This window comes from Osmia lignaria, chromosome 9 (genome assembly GCF_051020975.1).
Source record: "Osmia lignaria lignaria isolate PbOS001 chromosome 9, iyOsmLign1, whole genome shotgun sequence".
Classification (NCBI taxonomy): Eukaryota; Metazoa; Arthropoda; class Insecta; order Hymenoptera; family Megachilidae; genus Osmia; species Osmia lignaria.
Window position 1 is genome coordinate 14,360,835 of NC_135040.1, and position 25,717 is coordinate 14,386,551.

Here is a 25,717-nt window from a genome sequence, read left to right on the forward strand (position 1 = left end):
TGTGATATATTTAATATCTAATATCATATTTATTCTCACTTGTTGAACAAAGTGCGTGATGGTCATGTCTGAAATATACTTTATAATATTTAACAGGCACAAGATATTAAATATAATGAACTGACTAGCAGTTTTGAATGTATTAGTAGAATATTGATTACGGTTTATTCAAGCTAAATGGATGAAAATTTTAACAAAACGTGACCAGTATCAAACAGATACGAGACGATCAGTCCTATCACTATCCGATTCACGATCAGCCTATGAGGGGGTGGAGGAAAACCGTCGGCCATTTTGATCGTGACGCGCAGCGCGGAGGTCGTGAGCTCCACCAGTGACGAAGCCACTGGAGTTTTGACGTGGCTGCTACGTACCTGCCCGTTTGCCCACTCCGATTGCAGCAAAGTTGGTGACGAGAAATACGTAACTGGTAAGTACCCAGCTGGAGAATAATAACAACCGGGCATGGACCACTGCACTTACGGTACATCTAAAATGCTGCCGAAACTACCAGCATTTTATTTCATGATCCCAGTACAGTCAGTTTTACATCTACTATGGAATATGCCGTAAAATATGGCGCCTTAAAGATGATGTACAAATTTCTCGAAAAGAGCAATGGGGGTTACGTGATGATTTTGACATCTCTTTTCACCATTAATTGACACATCGTGATTCTGATCAGTACAATCTGAGTCACGTTTCATCATGTTTTCTTTTGATTTGTGGATCTTCAATCGTCTACGAAAGCATCTCAAGTGTTTATTGTTCTCGTATTATTTTTAGATCTGCTTATGTAAATGACGCAGTAACACCGCCGATCGCTGACTGGCGGGAAATTTAAAAATTTTGCACTTTAATGGATAACCCCGATTTCAAATTGATACGATTTTCGAATCGTTGGTCTCACTTATTCTGACGATGTTAATCTTTAGTCTGGAAGTCAATTCATGATATTTCAAGTATGCATATATTTGACTTCTTAAGTGACAAATTATTTTTCGTATTTTTATTTCCTGAAATATTTAGTACTGTGAAGATAATTTAATATGAACTTCTCAGTGAATTATAAAACGCATTTATTTGTGCACTAATAAATTAAAATGTTACCATACCTTTTATTCGAATAAATTCTTTTATCTGACATGTTGAATGTTATTTAGTGTTATGAATACAACCATAAAAGGATAGACTTCGGTATTAAAAACAAATGATACATTAAAATTAAGTTGGAATCTATATATAAAATTAACAAAATATATTTTTTTTACAGGGTTTGAGGTTCCCAGGCTATGGAAAGTATGGTTGAGGAAAATGGATCAGCAGTTGACCCATTATCTACGGGTTCTCAAGGTGGTGATGCATCACCAGCAATCGCTACATCGGTACAATCTCTCAATAGAACACATCAGCAGCAAACTCATCATCTGGTAGCCTCTACCAGCATTGTGCAACTTACACTTCCTACGTCAGCAACAACACAGGTATACAGGAGAATCTCCTGTGTATCTATGTCTGATCATTTATTCATTTGTTTTATTTTAAAGCATGCATACATAATTTATTTATACTTTAGTTTAGTTAAGTTAATCTATTAATTTATTTAAGCACTCTACATATTCAATTTTGCATAATGCTGGTTCAAATTAAGAAAACTCTATTATAAGCTTGTTTTCATAATTAACTAACTACAGTTTTTTTGTTGGTTCATGAAAAAGAGTATTTAATGTTACACGTTGAATATTTGTATATGCATGTTTATAGTTATTATAAAAGTCATTACCTTGTTTCTTATTTAAACATTTTATGAACGTTCAAAATCATTAGTATTTTATAATAATTTGTATTTTTCTACTTATTTAGGTACAGTCTGTTATACAACCAAACCAACAGTCAGTAATTCAAACTGCAACAAATATACAACCTGTTGCTATTTCAAAAGGGAATGTCATTCTTGTTAGTAAACCCAATTCTGTTATTCAAACAGCTCAAGCAAGCCTGCAGACTCTTCAGGTAGTAAAATTTTCTTGGTCTGATTGTGTTAAATAACAAATAATATTTTATGTACTATTAAATATTGTATTACATTATCACAACAGGTGGTTGAGACTGGAAGCGATGATAGTTTCTCAGACTCTGAAGAATCTCCTGAACAAAGAGGAGGTATCCTTACCAGACGACCGTCTTACAAGAAAATTCTTAATGATCTAGGTGGTGGTGAAATTACAGGTATAGTAAACTTTTCTGTCAAAAATTTAAGAAAAAACTACATAAATCATACATTAAAGAAACATTTATCAATAGACTTCTCATCAGATTTGCTTATACAATTTAGTATCAATTTTTTACCTTTATATAGAATATATTTGCTTATTCTGATCATAATATATCTCTAAGGGTATACTGATTTTTAGATAATGATAAAGTGCATGTCAGTTCATACAATTATTGTTACATACCTACTTTAAGTATATTTGTTTTTATAGTTATTAAATCTGACATTATTTCTTAATAAGTAAATATAAGTTATAACAAATTTAATTTCTTTAGGATTATGGGAGTATGAATGTCGCACTTTAGATTTATAGTATTTTATCTTATGTATAGATAAAGAAGGAATGCCATACCAAGCTTAGACTGTAAGTTATGATAAAATTTAACTTATTGATAATAGAATATTTAAAAAACAGTGAATTCTCCTCTAACTATTATTTGTATATACATATATTTGTTTAGTACCAATAAAATAAATGTCTGAAACTACTATTAAAATAATCAAGTAAAATATTTCATAAAATGCATTGTTTTTAAATTCTTATCTATTCTAGGTGTATTTTAAAATGAATAGTTATAATGAAGGTAAAAAATATTGAAAGTTTGTAATGAATGATATAAAGAAATAATGATATTTAAACGTGTCTCTTAATTTTTATTATATTTATAGTGAATTTTCTCTTGTTTTTTTGCATTATTTGCACTTATTCACGATTGCGTATATGTATCAATGAGTTTCAATTTTCATCTTGATCTATTTCCTTTTTGTATGAGCTGACTGCACAGTATTATGATGGATATATGTATACAGCAGCCAGAAAGGAAATAGCATACGATGGTGTAATTTTATTTTTATCGTTATCTTCTCAAATTATGTAGAAATCATTTTACTTTCTGGATGCAGGCTTTCTCAGAAATATAAAATTATGCAGTAAAATGCAATCAGGAAAGTTATTTCAGAAGAAATGTTAAGTAAATCTGGTACCATTGTTTTCAGTTGATGAATAAATGCTATGAAAGATTAAATTATAACAATATTTCGTGAATTTTCTTTTTCTTTTGAAATTTTACAAGTTCATTTAGTCTAAACAGATTAACACCGATAACAACTCTATTATAATAGGGGTTGTATTAATTCGGTGTTACAGACGGTCGATTGCCCCCCCTAGAATCATCTTCTGAGTGTGATTCTAACGTGGACAGTGAAGTGTCTTCCCACTCGCTCCATTATCAGACAGGTTGGTTATTTTTTCTTCTACATATCTTTCCTGGCTGTCCTTTATTCGATTCTTTACACTTATCCCAGCCTTTGTCTTTTAATTTGAAGGAAACAATGTTAGAGGAGTACATTAGAGCTGTTAGATTAAAGCACTTAAAATTTAATTCCTTTTATCTTTATGTATATTGCTAATGTGATATTTTGTATCATGTTTGCTTGGTGTGGCATCCTTGCTTAGGGGGTTCTTAATTTTATTTGCAAATAGGTATATGTATATGTATTTAAACGGTGCATCTTTCTATGTTTTATAAAGTACTATATAATTATTTAAAACAACAATAATAAATGTAATAATAAATAAGTATAGTTGTGGAAGCATTATGTTGCTTTTAGTGTTAAAAAAGCATGGTATTTGAAAACTATTGAGCTAGATGTGCATTTTCTTTATCGATGATATACAGTTGTATCTTATAATTGTTAAGTATTTAAGATTTGCATATTTTTGTAGTAATTCCGGCTGGTACCATTCAAATTGCAACCCAGGGAGAAGGAGTTCCTGGGCTTCACACGCTAACTATGAGTAATGCTGCCACAGCAGGAGGAACTATAGTACAATATGCCCAAGGCCAAGATACACAATTTTTTGTCCCAGGTGCGAACTTTTTCATACTTTTTTATTGTATTCTTTTTAGTTAAATTATTAAAATGTACATGTATATTACATTTTATATTCATAAATATACTTTTCAAGTATTTTTAATAGTAGTAATGTAGTAATTACATGTAGTTTTAAGTTATACTGATTAATTGTGAGCAAAAAAAGTAAAAATTTGGGGAATACAGTTTCTGGCAATGTTCCAGCTTATACAGGGCATGGTGTTGTAGTAGAAGATGCAGCTAGAAAAAGAGAATTAAGGTTGCTTAAAAACAGGTAATTAAGTAAAACAAAAAATATTTTGATTTGGTTCATACGATTATTTAAAAAATACCTAAATATTTTTTTCACAGAGAAGCAGCCCGCGAGTGCAGAAGAAAAAAGAAAGAATACATAAAGTGTTTAGAAAATCGAGTCGCGATATTGGAAAACAGAAATCAGACGTTAATTGAAGAACTAAAATCATTAAAACAACTATGCGAACCGAAAACTGACTGAGGTTGGTGTTTAATGTTGAGACATTGTATGAAAACTATTAACCAGCTAAAAAACCTGTACATGTCTTCTTTGTGTACATTATCCTAAACGTTGTTAGGTAAGCAATGGTGATGTACATGCATTCTTATAAATAAGTGTTTCTGTAACATACTGTATTTAAGTGCGAACATAAAGGCTTGTGAAACTTGCTATTACTAAAAAGCGAGAAGCCAAAGGTATATGAAATACGACAGTAGCAAACTTATAGGCAATATTCAGGAAGTCAATCTATATTTTGGATAAACTTAACACTCATATAAAGACAGGTTATTAATGTTTGCATATTTAAAATATGTGTTGATAACGAAAACAAGAACATCAATGTTTAAAACATATTCATTTAGGTTACAGTGAGTATGTGATGTTAAATAGTACTTTGGTACTGTTTTACTTATACATAAACATTGTATTCGTGTAATTCCGTTCTACTTCAGGAAACTTGACATTAGTTAAAACTCGAAAGAAACCAAAAGAGATGTCTTTAGTAGTCAGTCAATTTATAGTACATAATTGGTCACTAATACACACGCATCAGAGAAACGCCTTATACAGAATATTTGCTAATGTAATTTAGAAATTATTGTAGATACGATTACAGTTTAAAGTCACATAATTTTTATGCGAAAGAGAGTATATCTGTTAGACAGCAGTGTCTCTAATTTATTTTTCAGTTGCGTTGTTTTTTCGTATTTAAAAAAAAAGAGAACAGATCTATTTAAAATTAGGAAATACATATTTCTAAAACTGTACTACCTGAACAAAGATATTGAAACCGATTGTAAATAGAAAGTAGGTGGAAATTCTGCTGATTTAATCATTGCTGCTGTAACATCTACATGTATAAAGTGTCACTTCAAAATAATTTTTTATTTTACGTACAAATTTCAAACATGTATTACGTGGAGAAATATAATTTATACTGTAGAAAAGCGTGCGGTAGGAAAACATTAGTTGAAGTGCTCTCATCTGATTTTAATTTCTACTTTAAAATGCCTCAAGTGCAAAAACTGAATAACAGAGTTTGTAAAATATGAATGTAATATATATATATCTGGAGTGCCTTGAAGATTTCTGTATACTTATGGTATACAAATAACATGCGCAAATGCGCAAGTACACACACAATGTATGTATGAAATTATGTTGTAGGAAACAAATGGGTACATACAATATTTTTAAACTATGTATTATGTTATAGTTTTATGTCTTACATAAAAATTATAAAATTGTGTTAATATTTAAATTTTTATTCTGATACATTTTCATATTTTCTAAAATTAAATAAAATCTTTGAATTATTATTGTTAGTTACGCATTGTACCATAAATTATATACAGACATAGTTGAACGAATTTCACGTTAAAATAAGAAAAAAACTTACTACAATCAAGTATTTTACAGAGGATTATTCTTCAATGCATTTTTCTTGTAGAATTGATATTCTATATATCTAAATATGAAAATTACCGAAAGTATAATTCTGATTGTTAATGTTTATTTTTCAAAAGTATATAATTCCATGTATTAAAAGTCCAGTTTGATCACTGCTGGATAATTCGTAATCTTCATAAAAGTATAATGAGTAGCATCCTTCTTGTGTATATTTCTTTTTAGAGTACCTACATTTGTTATATATTTTTGTAAAGTTTGAAATTATTTTTTTAAGGACTGATCAAACTGGAAGAGTTTATTACATAAACAAATTATGTAATTTTTAAACATATTTTTTCTTAAATTGTTTATTTTCACAATCTCCCACATTCTTAATATGTAATTTATGATTATAAAGTTTTCATTGAATTTAATTCTTTAGTAACTAAAAGTACCATGTACTTTATAGTGATTTGTAATGAAATTATAAAAAAAAACAATTCACTATAAGTTCTATTTTTCTTATATATTTTATTTAGATGAACTGATATTCTGCACATTTTCATCTCTGTTCCAATGTTAATTAGATGTATAATATATGTATATCTTGATTGCTGCACCGATAATATTATGAAATATTGTATATAGATAATATATGTATTTTTACACATCATCTGTGTTAACAAAAAATATAGTTTATAAACCCTTTTCAGAATAGTATTATTTCTATAAAGGTATGGGGTATTAAAAATGATAAAACACATTTTAAAGAAAAATTTGTATTTCAAATAATTTCAATTAAATTTTTTATATTAATTACAATTATGTATTTAGACAATTTCTATTGCAACACATGTAATTGTAGCTCTTCTTGAAGTATGAGTACAAAACTGGTATTCCAATCACAACTGTTTTATTACCTAAAATGTAAAGATATTCTAAAATACATGTTGCCAAAGTACTATTAGTACTTAATTAAGTTCAGAAGATCAGTTGGTAGTGCATGTTAAAATTAATCATTAAATTCATGATTATTGGTATAAAATATCATCATTTTATGTTTATATATTATTAACGAAAGAAAGAAAGAAAGAAAATAAAACGATACTAACCAGTCATACAGTTTTATCATATCTTCTTGCAATTTTTAAAAGACAGACTGCAATCCAAAAAGCTGCAACGAAAGAATAAACTTAAATTTAATATTGTTTAATAATTCTGTCCATTCTTAAGTTAAATCAAATAACTCAGTTGGTAGTGCATGAATTAGACAATCACTGTATCATGTAGGTAAACGGTTTAACGATTTCATCACGTTTCTTAAGGTTACAATTTATAATTATAAACAATGTAAGAGTAAAATGAAATACATACCACCTCTTGTCTAATATTCTTTTTGTACAAACACGCTCCTCCTATAAAACAAACGTGTTATTAATTAATATTAAAATTCTAAAAAACCAAGGGAAACTATAAGTTATTTTAATACGAACAAATTACACATCCCTAAAAATTATATGTATTGCAAATCTTTATAAATAAGAAAAAATACTCAATTCTATAATTATTGAATATCGATTGTATTAAGTTATTAAAGATACTTTTGGATTACAAAGTCTCGAAGCCAGAAAAGATGCACGTGTCTATTGTAGTTTTAAAACAGTTTTCAGGAACTAAATACTAAAAATACAAGATCAGTATAAAACAAATTTTTTATTCTTTTATAAAACATATTCATATATTACCACCCACCTGTTTATAACAATTTCTAAGACAAAGACCGAACAACCTTTCGGGATAATGTTAATTGATGTTAATACGGGAAATACATGAAATTTGGATGCTTATAACCACCACTGACTACAGACACAAGAAAACTGGACGTGCTTTTATTCTCGAGGGATTATACGACCTTAGGGGTTCCAGGAACCCCAATGTGAGGTTGGCACACCATACAATGACAACAGAACCTACATGAAGCTAGCCGGGGGGGAATAACAAAATATGATTATTTTTAATTTTTCTTAGTGTATTTCGTAATGTAAATCGTTTGTGATTGAGTGTGAATCTATTTTTAACGTTTGTGACAAATTAGTTCTTTTGTAATTAGCAATTTTATTTCAATCATGATGTGAACCGAAACATTTTGTCCACTCATTATAGGCCATCTCAGTACCCCTTACATCCCTACATTCCTCTCATCGCTACATTCCTTACATCTCTTTGTCCCTTAAATCCCTACATTGTTTTCATCCCTACATTACTTACATCGCTTCATCCCTTTCATCCCTACATCCTATTCATCCCTACATTCTTTCCATCTCTTCATTCCTTAAATCCCTACATTGTTTTCATCCCTACATTCCTTATCTCGCTTCATTCCTTAAATCCCTACATTGTTTTCATCCCTACATTCCTTATCTCGCTTCATCCCTTACATCCCTACATTCTTTTCATCCCTACATTCCTTACATCTCTTCATCTCTTAAATCCCTACATTGTTTTCATCCCTACATTTCTTACATCTCTTCATCCCTTAAATCCCTACATTCTTTTCATCCATACATTCCTTACATCTCTTCATCCCTTACATCACTGTATCCCTTATAATAAATATATTATAATGACTGCTTCGAGTAAAGGTAAGTTAGTTCCTTTTTTCGCCACCAGAGGGCGCTGATTCGACATCGAAATTTTGGTTCACATTTTTGCCGCCAGAGGGCCAGAAACGGTGCAAGGTTTAGTTCCTTTTTCCGAAACCAGATGGCGCTGATTCGACGTCGAGAATTTAGTTCGCATTTTTGCCGCTAGAGGGCCAAAATTTTGGCAAGATTTAGTTCCTTTTTCCGAAACCAGATGGCGCTGATTCGACATCGAGAATTTAGTTCACATTTTTGCCACTAGAGGGCCAAAATTTTGGCATGATTTAGTTCCTTTTTCCGAAACCAGATGGCGCTGATTCGATATCGAAATTTTAGTTCACATTTTTGCCGCCAGAGGGCCAGAAATGGTGCAAGGTTTGGTTCCTTTTTCCGAAACCAGATGGCGCTGATTCAACATCGAAATTTTAGTTCGCATTTTTGCCGCCAGGGGGCGCTGTTTTTCGAAATTTTCGCGAATTTCTTTTACTTACCTTTACTTACCTTTACTTACCTTTACTCGAAGAAGTCTTTACAATATATTTATTATGAGAGATGCAGAGATGTAAGGAATGTAGGGATGAGAGGAATGTAGGGATGAAAAGAATGTAGGGATGAAAAGAATGCAGGCATGTAAGGGATGCAGAGATGTAAAGGAATCCCGTAGGTGTCCGAGGCTGGGGCCCCGGCCTCCACTGCACGCGGCCAGTGGAGTGCCGGCATCGGGTGTGGCCCCCGATGTCGGCGGAGTTTGGCACATGGCGGAGAGGCAAAGGACCCTCCCTTCCGCCCTAGTGCAGGCCACCGTGGTGGTTTTAGTGGGTAAAAATCCTACACTACCTCCGGCCCCTCCCCAGGGGGGTTGAAGGTGTCTTTCTGAAGATTTCCACCACGTTAACAAAAAAAAAAAAAAAGATGGTAATTAAGGGGTGCAGGAACGTAAGGAATGCAGGTACATAAGGGATACTGAGATGGCCTTGACCTATAATGAGGGATAAAATTATATAAATAACTAGAAAAAGTAAAATAATTGAGGTTCTCGGCTGAGACCCAGAAGACGGATATAATTATAAATGTTGTTCCCAATCTATGAGCTTATTTAGTAAGCAAAAACAAATAAATGAAGTAAATTAAATAAACTCTGGAAAAAAATTAAACTGGTTGTGCCCTCTTCATACGGTCCTGATATTATCCAGGGGTGCTAAGGACCCCGCTGCGCCAATGAGTCCCTTTGCATACCGACCTAATATCATAATGGGGTATTAAGGACCCCGAAACGTCGGCGACTATCTTTGTATAACAATTAAATAGCATCGGGATGCCAGGGACCCCGACGCACCAATGACTATCTCTGCATACTGACATGATGTCATCTTGGGGTTTCAGGAACCCCGAAGCACAGGTGACACTTTTTGTATAACGACATTTTAGCATCCGGGGTGTCAGGGACCCCGAAGCACCAATGACACTTTGCTTACCAATACCAAAGAGTAAGTATTTGCCAATACTACGGCATTCGGGGTGTCTGAGACCCCGAGGTACCGGTGACACCGATGTTACGCTGCCCGGGGTGTCAGGGACCCCGAAGCAACTAGCAAAATATAAGAACGAAAAACGAACAAATCGTGAAACTCACTTGTTCGGAATAGTGATGGGTTTGACCGGAACTAGCGAAATATAAGAACGAAAAACAAACAAATCGTGGAACTCACTTGTTCGGAATAGTGATGGGTTTGACCGGATCTAGCGAAATATAAGAACGAAAAACAAACAAATCGTGAAACTCACTTGTTCGTGGTAGTGATGGGTACGACCGGATCTGTAGCACATGCGCACTATAATTATTTATTATAAAACAAACTTGTAAATAATTAAGAAATTATTTACTCACAAACAATGACAATGATATATTTGTAAATGACAATGGATTTCCAATCAATTACACAATCAGTTATCACGAAATCTGTTTATTATAAAAAATTATTAAAAAGTTTCGGCTTACATTATGATTGAAATAAAATTGCTAATTACGAAGGAACTAATTTGTCACAAACGATTTATAAACGAAATACACTTAAGAGAAATTAGAATTAATCATATTTTATTATTCCTTCCGGCTAGCTCCATGTAGGTCGATACTCTGGATATCGACAATATGGTATCCGGGGTGTCAGGGACCCCGATGCACCGGCGATGTTCTGCATATCGACATTATGGCATCTGGGATGTTAAGGACCCCGTAGCATCGGTGATACTCTGGATATCGCCATTACGCATCCGGGGTGCCAGGGACCCCGAAGCGTCGGTAACACTGTATACCGACCGCATGGCATCTGGGGTATTAGGGACCCCGAAGCTAAAATGTGCGACCTACAGAATTTTTATAGAAAAATTGAAATCTCTTAACTTTTAACTGCGACCACTTACAATTAGAGTATTTCTCAAGTTGAAAAGTGACACGGACGGACGGATATATATATGTATATGTTTTGCTTTCTTTATGGAAAGAAACAAAAGCCATGCTAAAACAAAAATTATAATCATGAATTCCGAGTATCACTAATATTATAATTTCTGATTCGAACTTTTTGTAAACAAATTTCAATATCGCAATAAATACATTCCATTTCTTATTACATAGTAGTGTGGTAAATTTTCAATACGACCAATTGCTACAACAGTCGGATTTTGATCATAGATATATTTTTCACAGGTTTCCTTCAGTTTATCTGTTGTTATTTTCTGTAATATAAAAATGTTGACTTTTGTTCGATACAAAAAAACAATTTCTTTCACAAAATTTTACCTCATATTCTAAAATTCTGTTTTGTATCGGTTCATAATATCCATATCTAAAAATATATTGAACGATATCGAAAAAACGACTCGTTGGATCACTCAGAACAATCAGATCTTTCAATTTACATTGATTAACAGCACGAAGTACTTCCTTTTGTGTAATTGTTGTACATAATTTCATCCATTCTCTTTGCAATAAATCCACCATGTTCTAGATAAATGTATCAAAAATGAAAATTATTAGACACAACAATTGATATTATAAACATACCTCTTGGTCTAATTTATTAGACACAAAATAACAGCCCCACATACTAGTACACTGTGCCCAGTTGTGAAAAAAAGATTTGTACATGTAACAAAACTCTGTATTAAATGCACAGTGTGCAATATATGGTGCATTATGACTTGCTCCACCTTAAAGGAAATATTAATATATTCAATAACGCTATTAAATTCATGTATGATATATACAGATTGTTAACTTACTACAGCTTTTATCCCAGGAACCTACAATTTCTTTAGCCACAGTAAGAATAAGGTGATCTTCAGGTTCTTTATAACTTGGTCCTTCAAATCCTATAGCAACATATCCTAATTCCTCGTCATCATCTCTTAGCCGCAAGTCACAACCTATATTTTATATAATTATTTGTACAGAAGCTGTATTATTATAATAGTTTCTAATTTTCGTTCACCTGAAAATCGACACTGAAATGATTCTATACAAGACTGCACGTTATTAGCAAGATCTATTGGTAATTCATTATCATCTTCTTCAATAGTGAAATGTTTGCAAACAAGCCTTTTAAATTTTTCTAAACCAATGGATCCAGTACAAACCATTGTCATAAAATATGTTTTAAACAAACGATCTCGAAATTCAATAAGATTCTCTGTACAAAATTTTCTAAAAATTTAACATTCCAATAAATAAATAAATATATAGAATATTTATACATATTTTGAAATTATTTTACCTACTTTATTGTATCAGTTTCAGGATATACACCATTGGCAAGGGCAGTATCCTGATACGCGACAGTAGGTAAATAATCCATTACAACTTTTTCCTTGTCTAACGCCATTTTAGAAAGTTCATATAGAATTACACACTTTTCCCTTTCAACATCTTCATCACCTAGAATATCAAATAAAATGTATGTAACTTCCACATAAGGGTATTAAAATTTTACAGGATTCTTCATCTTCTACTTACATATAATACCATTCAATATTACATCTGCAAATAATTGAATAAGCTTATCTACTTCGTGTGGAAGTACTGTTCCATAAAAAAGAAACATATCCCGCATAGCAATAGCAGCAACTTTTCCACCAATCTCTCCTAATAACTTTTCTAGTTGTTCTTGATTGTTATGTTGTGTTCTCTACATTAAATAAAAGTGTTATTATTAATTTTATTATGGTACAATGATTATCTTCCTATGTACTTGTATTTAATTATGTTACTTTACCCTGAAAAGTAAATGTTCTAAAAATATAGCGCTGCCACGTTCTTTGGGCATTTCATACATTGCACCGGCTGGAAGAAAACATCCTAAGGTGGTGGTGAAAGAATTTCTGCATTCACACACAAGACGCATACCGCTGCTTACAATGCAAGATTCTATTTGCTCCGAATTCGAACTCTTATTCGAAAGTTTAGCCATGTTTCTAGAAATTCCTTTGTAAGCTTCAAATTGTTTATAACAACCATTTGACATAGAAATATATCCCTTGAAAATGAATTCAACATAACATTATTTTATAATGTATCCTGTAAATAATTTAAAATAATAAATGTAACACAAACTCTCTTAATGCATTTAAGCATTATACTGCTTTCTGAACAACACAAATATTTCGATATAGCCATCATTTTTTGCTTATACTTAACATATACAAATTATATTTTTATGTACATACATATGTGTAACAATTGAAGATGCATTGAAGATTTTCTTTTTTCAATTTGCTATGTACTACTGTATTAAAATAAAAATACATTTTTTTATAAGTTTAATGAAACAAAAGTTTTATTATAAGTGATGAAATTAACAATATGAAAAAGAAACGGAATGATTTTTTACTGTATAAAAATTAGTAATTTAATATTTTATGATCTAATGCTTGTATAAATTAATTTCTGTGAAAAAAATAATGGCAAGTAATGTTTTTGTATATGAACGTTTATAAATGTATATATATATGTATAGTAATGACCAATATAAAAAACATTGCTTACATGTTTTTCAAGCAGTTAATTTACACACATACACTGAAACTATTAGACTAATAACTTTTTCAAATATTATAGTCACGTGTCAATATCTTTCAATTTTTTATTTTTTTTAAATAAATAACTTTTATCCACTGTACGCCTTTTTACAATTATAGTGTGTATCACTAACCCTTCTCCAAGTGATGTATTTGAAATGCTTCATACATACTAATGTTTTCTATTTCGATAATAACATTACATTATTATGAATAGAAAATAATGTATTATATTTTGTTACTCTAAGAATTACCATCATAAAATTGAATATGTTATTAAATTGCACATATATACTTATATACAATATAATGGAACTGTAACACATACGAAATACATTGAACACACATGGAGATTGTAAAATTAAGATGCAAATTAAGATGATTTATACATATTACCTAATTAAAGTAAAAAACTGTTTACTTCTAACTCTTATAGTTATGTTTCTGCGGAAAATAGATCTATTTAACTGTAAGAGTATCCTGGCATTGAAGCTTTTAAAATGACTCTGTACTTTTCAAATGCTTGTGTTCCTCTATGTTTAAATACGTATCAATCATATATTTAAACTTGTGTTAATCGCACTAAATTCACATTTCCATTATAGTTTGCATCAACTATGTTTCATCGAATGAAGTGATTATTTTAACGTTTGATCTTCGAGACTTAAAAGTTTCAACTCCTTGCCTCGTAACTGAAGTACCACTTACATCTAAATATTCGAGACTTGACGCATTCAAAGCCAGATGTACGAGACTTGAGTTTGTAACGTATGGATAATTTCTGAAAGACAAAAGAGATAGTTATGTTTAAATATTAATTTTAGGTGTTTATGAATGCAGTAATACCTGACAACTAATGTTTTTAAGTGTGGATTGTTAAATATTCGTTTGTCATCTTCTACAACTATAACTCCTTCTGCCGAGTTATTTATTATTTTGCGATCACACGTGTCAATTCCAAGAGCACAAATTGCTCTATCTGTGATTAAGCAACGTCCAAATGTGTAATTTTCCCAACGAAATCCGTCTTCAACCACAAACTAAATAATAGAAGAAAATAGCAGAGAAATAGCTTTGTTATTATTTTCTTTATATTATATCGGTATACTCACCTGTACAAGATTATCATCTTCATATACAGGTTGATTTAAACCTTCTGGTGGCAGAGGCCTTGACTCTTGATCTGACGATTCTGTATTTCGTAAATTAAAAGGGCATTCAAGGTAAAGATGAGTCAAAGTTTTAGTACAACTGAAACATCCGACTTCACTGTCACCAAGTGCAGTATCTCGCAAGTCAAGAATCTGAAATATGTAGTTATACAATTATTGAAAAAAAATAATATATTTACTACAAATAATAGAGTATAAAGAATTGTTTACCTCTAAAGTTTTAAATCCGAATCTTGTAGCCAAACTGGTGTAAGCAACGCATTCTCCTAATCGGTGACACGAATTTAGCCTTAATTCTTTCAACTTTGGCATTTTACTAATAACTAGTAATGAATGTGGAGTGAACCACTGACAATTGCTTAAGATCAAACACTGAAATATATTAAAAATGAAATATTAGAAACAATAAAATAGTACAGAAAGATGTCAATATTAACATATAATATAAATCAGATACTACAGTAATCAGTTTAATATACATACAATAGTAAGAAAAATGCTTACTGTTAAGTTAGGCATATGGAAATTCATTTTAAAAAAATACGACTTATTACCACGTAAATATCCCATTTTGCAACCCTCTAATGAAAGTTTTTCAATGGTACGTGGAAAATCTGTTATCTGAATCTGTACAGACATTAAATTTATTAGCTATTCCAAAACTTAATTATGTTGTTTCAAATGATTTAGTAAATGCATTTACCTTATCTCCATTGATATAATATTCTTCGATAGTTAATTCCCTTAGTTGAGTACATGAATTTTTGATAGAATTAAAAAAGTAGGGACTAACCTCTGCTTCTTTTTCACAGTGCAAACTACCACGAACAGCAAGACTTACTGTCATTGGTTGAAAAAATTTTATATATTCTTTTAAATCATTTAGTAATATCGGTTTCACCCGAAAATCTACTCTTCTCCATAAAGTTTTGTCTTGGGCAACTTGAGCTAACCGCTGACACGATCTGATGATACAAAATAGTGTAATATATACCATGTATAAATATTAGAATATCTTATAATACTAGTAAGTTTACATGCTAACAATTATTCAAAACATACAAGCTTATTGCCATGAGATCTTGAGGATTCAGATACTTGAAAATGTTTAGTAATACATCATCAGAAAAATCTAATATATGGGGATGCATTATTATTATGTCATTTTTCTCATTCTCTCCAAGTTTCATGCGCTTCATGTCATCCTCACTGCACGAAGCTTTAGGAGACAAAGACCTACTGCGTTTCATTTTCATTTTCTTTTTGCACCTACAACACATAAAATAACACATATTACATTTTAATACAATAGTAGTCAATATTTTGATTTTATAAAAAAATCATTTTATTTATTAAATTTAATATATTAGGGAAGCAAAGACATATATTTTTGCATTGTCATCATTTAATTTATAAGGATTGTTTAAACTTTATTTAATATTTATAAATATTTGTATGTACATATAACAAATTAAATGATTAGCTATCGGAAACACTTGTTCATTCACTGTTTTTTCCTCTCCTTGCATTTTGTATCAAAAAATGCAACAAACTGAACAAGGTTTTCTTTTCTTAAACTGACACTGACATAAAAAGACAAAGAAAATTTTGTTCACAAAACAGTCTAATTCTGACTGCTGAATAAGCTCTGTGTTTTTGGCTGAAACCCAGAAATAGTGATAAAATTTCTGCCAACCATATGCCCCTACGATCAATGATCCTACATAATTTTCGACATATTTTTTAACAAGGATACACTTTTAGCATACTCCAAACATAATCTTAAATTAAAAGTAGAAAGAAATATAATTATATTAAAATACTAGATCACACTGAAATGTATTATTTCATTTATGAAAAATTACAGATGATAAACTAAATACTGATAAACGAACTTAGAAAATGTTTATTTTATATTGAAAACAATGTTTAGATCATATTAGAGCATTTGATATTTCTTAAAATTTATAAATGTAATCTATAATATTATAACAAACCATAGCATACGTTACAAAATTCTACTTTAACTATTTTCTGTATTTAAATAACATACCTTTTTCCTAATAAATTACAAAATTTGTTGTATTGTTGTCAAAATTCAACAAGTAACAACATAACCTTAAGCTGAAATATTGTTACTATATATTTAAATATACCAATAACGCTTACCTGATAATATTTCTTATCACAAGTATATATTTTGTATCTGGTTATTATATTTGATAAAAGATTGTTTCAGTATTTAATTGTATTAACATATTTATTCAATAGTTTCTGAAAACGATGGATATACTTAAAATGATGATCATACGAACGTTTACGATCCCATTAAATTACTCACTATAAACTGGGCTTTAGTTTACTACGATGACATTTAAAAAAAGAAAACATTAAATTCCTCAACAAAATGAATAAACAATCACAAACATAAATTTTCTTTGAACTCTTAAGGTGATGCGAGCGTCGAGGCCGAACTTCGAATTCCGCGTCGGTAAAACAGTCAACGTTTCATCGAAAATTAGGCCGAACAGAAACTGATTTAAGCGACATCTTAATTATCGCATGCTATCAACCCTATCAACTAACGGCATGCTATACTACGTCACCTTTCGCATACACCTAAATGACACGTGTATGCTACGATAGCTATATGTATAAGTACATAATTAAACAATACTGACCATGCATTCATTATTATTAATTTTCGTTCCGTAAAACTGTAGTTGCAATGTGATATACTTCAGAATCTGAAAGACATAGTTCCTGAAAAATATACAGGGTGTTCGACAACAGGTGGGCAATATTTTAAGAGGTGATTCTAGGGATCAAAATAAGACGAAAATTAAGAATAATGAAATAGCCTTTACGGCTTTGTTTTCCAGTTATTAACGTTTAAAAATTCGAGTAAAAAGCGCCAGAAACCTGCAATCCGCTCAGCACCGACGACCGAACGTCGCGTCAGCAGGGGTCGGTACAGTCATAACCAAGAATTTATAGTTCTCTTGATCGACACCAGAGGTGCCACTGTAGAAAAACCAGTACCTGTTATTGGCAAGGAAGTATAGGGGCAGGGGCGAGAAGCCCATGAGGAAGCAAATAAGATATCTAATTTATCGAGTACAAATTGTTAATCAAGTGTTCAAGAGTTTTATTAATGTAATAATCCGTGGTACGTAAGAACATACTACCTTACTTTCTAAATTGTACAATTTAATAAAGTATTTTCGTTGATAGAAGAACCATTTTCTCTAACTCATTTACATAGTAGGTTTTATTAAATCTCTTTGAAGGTATTGTATATATTGATGCATAATTTATAGCGACCTACACAGATTATATTGGTTACACATACTTTTACACTTTGTATAAACGTATACGTATGTGTACCGCTAAACAGAGCTGCTTTAACGAGCGCATGCATCAGCTATAACAGTCTAATATTCATTACTAAAGTTTTATGTAACGAACGATTGCTCTCCGTTCTCTTTCGTACAATTCTTTTCGGTCTCTCAATTGCTGCTTCTCCTCCGATTACTGGTTTCAACCGAAATTAAAACGAACATACACATTCTTAAAATAGGCGGCTTAACTTTCAACATTTCGTATGCATATGGCTATATGTACATATATGCCTAGTACCGTTAGAACTAAATTTAAACGTGTCCTCTCGTGTTGTATTATACTTTGACCACACACGTGATGAAATAGGCCTTAGTGGCATGTTCGGTGTAAAATTACCGCAGAGTCTACGCCTCACTGAATTGAAATCGTGTCATTTAGAGTTCATTCGTCCTTGTTCTTATCCAGTTAATGATGTTTACACGTGTCAAATGGTATACGTGTGTGAAATGGAAGTGTGTAGTGAAGGAAACACCTTTAACACATTGACTGCTGTGGACACTTATAATTTCAATAATTGAAAATAATTGAAAATAATTGAAAATTTACCAGTCGTAATGTTTCAATATGTCTGACAACACATGCCTATTTTCACTGTGACAATCAACGTATTAATCCGCGGTTGTTACCATATCATTATAATCTTTATCTACCTATTTCTATGGAATGGACATTTTCAAAATAACGAACGATTGATACTCAATATCGCTACTCAGCTATAAAGATAGGAAAATTAGTCAATAGACGATATGTAATCAGGAACAGATTTCTTCGATAAAGCAAGGAACTAGAGTCGTGTTACGATAAGATCAGTCTGTTCCCGAAGTCTATTCTAGATCGCAACATCATTCTATTCGTTCATGTCTCTAGCACATGTAAAGTAGGGTCAACCTGTTGCTGTTTTGTAATTTATTTAAAAAACAAATATGTGTAACTTCCACTCATGTTACGAATGTATTCAAACGTACCATCTCGGATGTTGTTGGAGACGAAAATGGTACTTCATCATGGGTTTTGTACTTGGAGGGTCAATTATGTTATTATTGTTACGAGAATCAACGTACAATCCAGATATCTCACAAAATTCGATAGAACCGAATATTAATATGGACGGTGAATTAAGAAATGTTTACAAGGAGGGTAAGTTTTTATCTATTGTGTATCGGCAAAGATATTGTTATTGCGGAAGATCGAAATATTTGGCGGGAAATTTATTTGAAATTGAATTGAATTTGATCTAAATTTGAAATGAAATAAAAAGTTTGAAAGTTCGAATTTCTTCAGTCAAATCGATGCGTTTAAATGTAGATTTTACATCAAGCTGCACTTTCCTTATCTAATCCCGATGATAATGTTCTTGCTGATACGTGGATTTTGTTTAAGAAAAAACTTACTATTTTATTGCATTCTATTTGTAATATGATCTTGCAGTTACCAACAGATGGTATAACCTTACCGACGGTGAGTTTCGAAAATCATTTTTGCAACTTTTTTCTCATTTACGTTCAATATCTTTTCAATTTTACCTGTAATCAATTTTTGTAACAGCCGTGAAGGTTGATTGTTTTTACTGTTTGTGATATTGAACGCTAATACTCCATTAATTTACAACTCATACTGACTCACTCAGTTTATATCATTCCAATTTGTGTCAGTGTTTGTTCTTTATAGAACTTAACGATATGTGATATTTAACATATTTTTGTAGATGATAAATGGTACAATAGTAGAATATTCTCGAAATCGGACTCAAAAAGTTGGAAGCGTTATATGACCGAAATCCGACAGAATTGGATATTGTGGAAACATAATTCAAATAAACCTTATAATTTGGAGCATCCAGAGATCGAGGATCCATCCATGGGTCAAGCCAGTGTTATTCGTAAAATTTTCCAAGATAAGGTAACTGAATCATTTTCCTTGTCGGTAAGTGAGGTACCTACGCTGAGAAAGTAACAGTACCGCAGGGGCAGGATGCACTTCTTTTAACACAAGTCAGTAATCATGACAAAAGATTTAGTACAATAAATTATATCTATAGAAGAATGGATTCTTCGTGGAATGTGGTGCTTATGATGGAGAAACACGAAGTAACACGTTGGTCCTGGAACGATTTCTCGATTGGACAGGTCTCCTGGTAGAAGCTGATTCCATCAACTTCAGTAAGATGATACTGAAGAACCGGAAGTCTTACCTATCGCCTATTTGCTTTGGTCTTCAGCCATATCCCACGGTGGTACGAAAGTTCGTACTTTGTCACTGAACAAATTATTCCGAACGAGTGAAATCAGATTTAAAATCATATATAATTTATATGTATACGTTGATACATAATTTACCTTTTGAATGATCTTTAGAATACTTTCCTGATGGCTGACAATGTAGGACGTCTTCACGACCCAAATGCAGACAACACAATGCCAAATTCAAAGGATGTTGCGTACAGTGGTGTTCACATCAAAGTTCAATGTTTTCCATTCGCTCATTTGATGGGAGCTCTTAACGTGACCACTGTTAATTATTTTAGTCTTGATATCGAGGGCCACGAGCTTGAGGTACTGAAAACGATTCCGTTCGATGAGATAAACATCGAGGTAAATTAATTCCAATCGACTTAGATCAATGATCAAGATCGATCAATTACTTAAATTGAATGAACATTTTCAGACACTATCGGTGGAGTACGCTCACGTTGCATCTGGTAAAAAGAAGCTGATCGATTTCATGGAATCGAAGGGTTATTACGTTCATTCCTTCCTCGTTAGATCCGATCGTCTGGCTAACGATATAATATTCACGAAATACAACTATGACACGTTTAATTCGACATGGTAATTAGTTGCATTTATTATTAATACTAATAGAAGCATAGAATTCGTTAATCTTGTTCCTTGGCTTGTAACGCGATAGACGCGTGTAACATTCATCAGGGTATTTTTCTTCTAATTTTTAGATAATTTCTTTCGTCTGTAAGTTGTTTCCTTTGTTACTAGTCATTTTGTTCCTTGTCTGTAGTACAGTGTTAGAATTTCGTTCTTGTTAATATTATTTTGTTTTTATTTTACAAAATATTTACAGGAACATACATCTCGTCATAATAAAATAAAATATCTTTTTTCGTAGACATTTTGTAAAAATCAGCACCAGTATTGATTTATAAACGACTGAAAATAAACTTAGTTAGGAACAAATGAAAATTCGTATGGCAACGAAATAATTCATACTAAATGTTATTAATTCTCTTTTTTAAGAGTTTCATATTGATCTGATTTTGTGTTCATTCTGTATCCAATGATCTGTGAAATAATTACTAAGTTTTTGTACACGTAACGAATCAAAAGATAATGATCTACACTTCCTGTATCACTGGAATGATTTAATATACATACATATTAATTAAATTAACTTACTATTTATTGCCACGTTATGAGCAATAAAGTTTTTAGTAACTTTCCACCATCGCGATAAGAAAAATATTAATTTACATTAATCGTTGATGAAATAAATAATTTAAAGCTTGTAGACTAGTCTCACCACTCGTTCAATGTTTCTTCAGTGCATGAAAAACGTTATATCTATTCATTGAAAAAATACATTTAGTTATTGTAATAAATGTCCTGCATTATTCTAAAGCGAGGAGAGCGTTCAACACGAAACTCTTAGCAGATACTGTGACTTTAATAAATAGAAAAATCGTGTTACGTTTATGCAAAAGCTGTATTAAAAAATCCTACGTGTTATTGTACTAGTGAAACAAATTGTATACATTACATTTTCAGGAATTGAAGTCTCTCCTCTTGCTGTCTTCTCTTATTCTATATCGTTGACATTCTCAGAATGACTATAAACCTCTGATCTCTAGAATACAGAGGAAACCTTGATTAATATCAGACGATAAAACACAGCACCCGAGTAAACTATACTTGTTAAAAATAATAGGAACTCAACATACTCGTTTATACACTCTTACTCTTTAACAATTGTAAAAAAAAAGAATTCTAATTAAAGTAAAGCTATAAATTGAGATCCCTTCTGGTTCTTAAAAAATTACACAATTCTATCTGCACGAGAAATTGCACAGCAAGTTATGGTACAATTTAATTACAAATCCCGTAAAGCTAGAGGCATACTTATTCATAGTTCCTTCGTTATAATACTTACACGGTATACGTTCGCTTAATTAGTAATCACAGATTCCAAAATTCTACGTAATTAGCGTATCGTTCATAGTCCTATGCAAATTAGTACTCGCTTCGCTTTCATTGTTAATTACAAAATAACCCTTCATCGTCTGAAGAGTTAAAAATATAATCTATTTTTGGATTTCATCAAGACAATACAAACCTCGGATATCAATTTACACCGGTGAAATATGAAACTCAATCTACATACGAGTACGAACGACATCGAGGTTACTATTAATATTACGGAATGGTGCGAACGATCACAGTCTCAAATAACCACCCCTCTGTCTCTTCAAACATAACTCTCCTGTTTCTTTCTGACAATGTTACCGCTAACGACCGCCGTCTGAAGCGGAAGTTTGATCTGTTTCTCCCCGCTCGAATTGCTGCTCGGTACCTTAACGCTGCTGCTTTTGTTGCTGCTGTGTCTCCTCCAGAAATCCGAATGATTGCTGCTGCAGTTAGTGGAACCAGTGGTATAGGTGCCAGTCTTGTCGCCAGAGGTTTTCTTCTTTTTCCTCCTGGTCGGAGCTAGACCGCACAGCCTAAGGAAACCTTCGCGGAATTTCGTGGACATCAGGTTGTAAAGGATCGGATTGATGGCGGAATTCAGGTAGAGCATCACTCGACAAAAGTACAGAAGGGTGAAGTAACCCTCGATACCCAGATCGGTGATCATCTTGGGCGGCACGACCAGGATCCAAAGGGTGAATGCTCTGAACGGTAGCAAACACAAAAAGAAACAGAGCACCACCGTACCTAACATCAGCATCACCTGTTTGCGATATTTGAGCAAATTGTTCGACGAACCGCGGCTTATCGTTGGATTCGTCATCAGGTGTCTCGCGATCACCGTGTACAGTATCACCAGGATCAGCAGGGGTATCACGAAGAACACGAGTATCGTCGTCACGATGAAACCGCTCGCCCAGTCCGAGTTCGCTACGATGTTGCAGGTGGAAATGTACGTACCGTCCGTGTTCTTCTCCACCTCGTAGCTGACCATCAGCAGGATGGGGCTGTGAACAGAGGTTCCTGGATCATTTCAATGATTTCAAGGAATCCACGCAAAGTCCTAAATACATGTAAATAATAATTTACCGACGATTCGTTCAATTTATTGACAAATCATTGTCTATTTACAATACACGGTATATTTTACAATCGGTATACACGTAACACTTTCGAAGTCACACAAAGTTCTCCTGCTCGGTGGAGTCTGTTTTCCTGGTCCCTGTGAAACTACTCTTCAGTCTGTTGCTCTTCCTACATCTGCACAGCTGGAGGAAGCCTCTTCTGAATTTGCTGCTCATCAGATTATAGAGTATCGGATCAACGGCGCTATGGAGGTAGAACATAATCCTGCTGAAATTGAGGAAGGCGAAGAAGGTGTCGCGGTCGATGGCGGCAATCTGTTCAGCCGGCGCGACGATGATATAGAAAATAAGGATCCTGTAAGGCGTCAGACACAGGAAGAAGCTTAACACCACTGACATCAGCATCGTGATCACGTGTCTCTTAGCCCTGGCGTGGTACGTGTCGCTGGTGTTGCTGGAATCCGGTACCAAGTTTCGGATGATCAACGCGTACAGGATCATCAGAATCAGCAGTGGTAGCAGATAGAAGAAAAGGACGAGAAATAAAAAGAAGACGGTCGTTACGGTGGTGTCGACGCTGGTCAGACAAACCGGAATAAAGTTCCTTTGATCCTGATCGTCCTTGCTCTCCTTTAGACGCATCTTCTGGTACTGTGAGACCCAGATTATGGGACTGCAATCAGTAAAGTAAATTGCCGTGGAACTGGTACGAGTTCGACGATGAATATTGATGCGGTGGTTCATGGTTAACATGAAAGCGATTTTTAACCCTTCAACCGAATATTTTTCCCCTTCAAGTTTATGATGACTCGAAGAAGCTTAAAGCAATTATTTTTTGCGATCGATGATGGTTCTGTGATATCTTGATCTCAAAAAGAGTTTTCTATTGATGAAAGAATAGCGTGAGATGGAAAGCGTTTTTGATTCTTAATTTCAAGAATGGCGATATATTCTTGAAATTTCCTTGTATTTTATATCGAAAAAAGAGGAAGATAGATTACTATCACATGGTGTCTCTCCCACGTAGCGAAACAGAATATCCTGATGCGCTCTTTTTCTTTGTTTTCCCACGGAACTCACGACAGGGATTCGATCCTCGCGCGAAAAACAACTCCTCGATATTGAATTTCTTTCAGTTCCTAGTATAACGTTATTTTAGGTAATTCTATAGGTCTACCAAGAATCTCATTTTAAACAATTTCATTAATAAATTAAAGTTGCGATGGAGAAACTCTCTAACACCAGCATTGTAAATTCATCGAGTCGAAGAAGGAAGTAATTTTTAGAAAATTCAACAAGCTACACGTCACTGTGTCAAAGGACCCAGTAGAATTACCCCATAGATCAGACCAGGATTTACCGAGCCATCCATCAGTGGTATTGTGCTGTAGTACGTTCTGCGAACGCTTGAAACTTCACCTAGGGTGTTCTTCCCTACCGAAATTATACGATACTAGACATTTATCTTGCTTTCGAGACTTGATAAACAAGGTACAAGCTTGCTTATTCAGCTTTCGAACTCGTGGCACACATTTCCTTTTACATCGACAGTTTTCCAACTCCCATATTAGGGTTAACATTACGATTTCAGTAGTACGAGTCAACGATAAACGGGCCGCGCGCTTTAAAATCCAAAAGCGATCAAATGCTAATTAAAAATTTACAGTTTTACAATTAGAATCACCACATTTCTAGCAATTACACTACACCCTGTATATTTTCTTGGGCTGTTCGTCACCCCTCGAAGTCGTAATCTTAGATTTTCGCTGGAACGAGCGCGTTATTGGTGGGAACGAAATAGATAATCCGAATTCATAAATTAAGGGATTAGAGTAGGGCCGGAGAGTCTTGGGAAAATTTTTGCGTCGTTCTCTGCGATAGAATTCGAAACGAAGCTTCGACGAACGGATATGGAAAGCACAGTCACCGTGAATAACGAGTTAGAAAATGTCCGTTGGAGTTCTTTTTATAAGTTCAAGCAGAATAAATAGTATCTTGTTAAATTGGAATCGCGTTTCGACTCCCTCTGATATTTTACCCTCGAGAAGCCAACAAGTTCTCCTCCTCCTTACTATTCATCCCACTCCAAAT

At 32.9% G+C, this 25,717-nt stretch overlaps 4 protein-coding genes and 1 long non-coding RNA gene across 38 annotated transcripts in view; 2 read left to right on the forward strand and 3 right to left on the reverse strand.

Annotated features, from left to right (window-relative positions):
- Window positions 1-5: 5 nt before the first annotated feature.
- On the forward strand, window positions 6-6,468 carry CrebB (Cyclic-AMP response element binding protein B). 20 transcript variants are annotated; one of them, XM_034326549.2, is made up of 9 exons: window positions 14-430; window positions 787-962; window positions 1,274-1,484; window positions 1,864-2,013; window positions 2,100-2,229; window positions 3,423-3,512; window positions 4,002-4,145; window positions 4,337-4,424; window positions 4,502-6,466. In XM_034326549.2, exons 3-9 carry the CDS (start codon window positions 1,293-1,295, stop codon window positions 4,644-4,646), a joined length of 939 nt encoding a protein of 312 aa, XP_034182440.1. In that variant the 5' UTR covers window positions 14-430; window positions 787-962; window positions 1,274-1,292; the 3' UTR covers window positions 4,647-6,466. The 20 variants fall into 20 exon arrangements, with proteins under 20 accessions (XP_034182485.1, XP_034182477.1, XP_034182510.1 ...); XM_034326539.2 differs by having other exon boundaries at window positions 428-484; XM_034326594.2 differs by lacking the exon at window positions 787-962 and having other exon boundaries at window positions 6-484; window positions 1,274-1,385; window positions 4,502-6,468.
- Window positions 6,469-6,826: 358 nt separating this feature from the next.
- LOC117602121 (uncharacterized) lies at window positions 6,827-7,965 on the reverse strand. The gene is made up of 4 exons (XR_004580887.2): window positions 7,809-7,965; window positions 7,431-7,471; window positions 7,169-7,230; window positions 6,827-6,976 (listed from the first exon to the last, which is right to left on the reverse strand). It is a non-coding gene; the product is annotated as an uncharacterized LOC117602121 (long non-coding RNA).
- Window positions 7,966-11,218: 3,253 nt separating this feature from the next.
- Window positions 11,219-17,459, reverse strand: LOC117608049 (mitochondrial-processing peptidase subunit beta). 4 transcript variants are annotated; one of them, XM_076690126.1, is made up of 17 exons: window positions 17,288-17,459; window positions 17,116-17,220; window positions 16,009-16,215; window positions 15,650-15,911; window positions 15,451-15,573; window positions 15,157-15,318; window positions 14,887-15,078; window positions 14,621-14,814; window positions 14,483-14,555; window positions 12,973-13,233; window positions 12,714-12,885; window positions 12,479-12,635; window positions 12,193-12,404; window positions 11,984-12,127; window positions 11,766-11,911; window positions 11,502-11,705; window positions 11,224-11,437 (listed from the first exon to the last, which is right to left on the reverse strand). In XM_076690126.1, the coding sequence occupies exons 3-17, from the start codon at window positions 16,200-16,202 to the stop codon at window positions 11,297-11,299; spliced, it is 2,637 nt and encodes an 878-aa protein (XP_076546241.1). In that variant the 5' UTR covers window positions 16,203-16,215; window positions 17,116-17,220; window positions 17,288-17,459; the 3' UTR covers window positions 11,224-11,296. The 4 variants fall into 4 exon arrangements, with proteins under 4 accessions (XP_034188671.2, XP_034188491.2, XP_076546241.1 ...); XM_034332600.2 differs by lacking the exons at window positions 17,116-17,220; window positions 17,288-17,459 and adding an exon at window positions 16,408-16,746 and having other exon boundaries at window positions 11,222-11,437; XM_034332691.2 differs by having other exon boundaries at window positions 17,116-17,459.
- Window positions 17,460-19,271: 1,812 nt separating this feature from the next.
- On the forward strand, window positions 19,272-22,266 carry LOC117608573 (uncharacterized). Of its 3 annotated transcripts, none has more exons than XM_034333956.2 (7): window positions 19,272-19,485; window positions 19,777-19,806; window positions 20,054-20,247; window positions 20,387-20,581; window positions 20,703-20,939; window positions 21,013-21,176; window positions 22,125-22,266. In XM_034333956.2, the coding sequence occupies exons 1-7, from the start codon at window positions 19,272-19,274 to the stop codon at window positions 22,129-22,131; spliced, it is 1,041 nt and encodes a 346-aa protein (XP_034189847.2). In that variant the 3' UTR covers window positions 22,132-22,266. The 3 variants fall into 3 exon arrangements, with proteins under 3 accessions (XP_034189847.2, XP_034189935.2, XP_034190022.2); XM_034334044.2 differs by lacking the exon at window positions 22,125-22,266 and adding an exon at window positions 21,469-21,552; XM_034334131.2 differs by lacking the exon at window positions 19,777-19,806.
- ETHR (ecdysis triggering hormone receptor) overlaps window positions 22,075-25,717 on the reverse strand; it is a 48,272-nt gene continuing 44,629 nt past the window's right edge. For 8 of the 10 annotated variants that reach the window (XM_076690128.1, XM_076690127.1, XM_076690129.1 and 5 more), the window contains one exon: window positions 22,822-23,548. In XM_076690128.1, coding sequence (XP_076546243.1) covers window positions 22,822-23,548 — 727 coding nt within the window. Of the gene's footprint in view, window positions 22,204-22,821; window positions 23,549-23,590; window positions 24,300-25,717 lie in introns of those variants that run through there. The other 2 variants (XM_034333556.2, XM_034333738.2) reach the window with 2 other exon arrangements.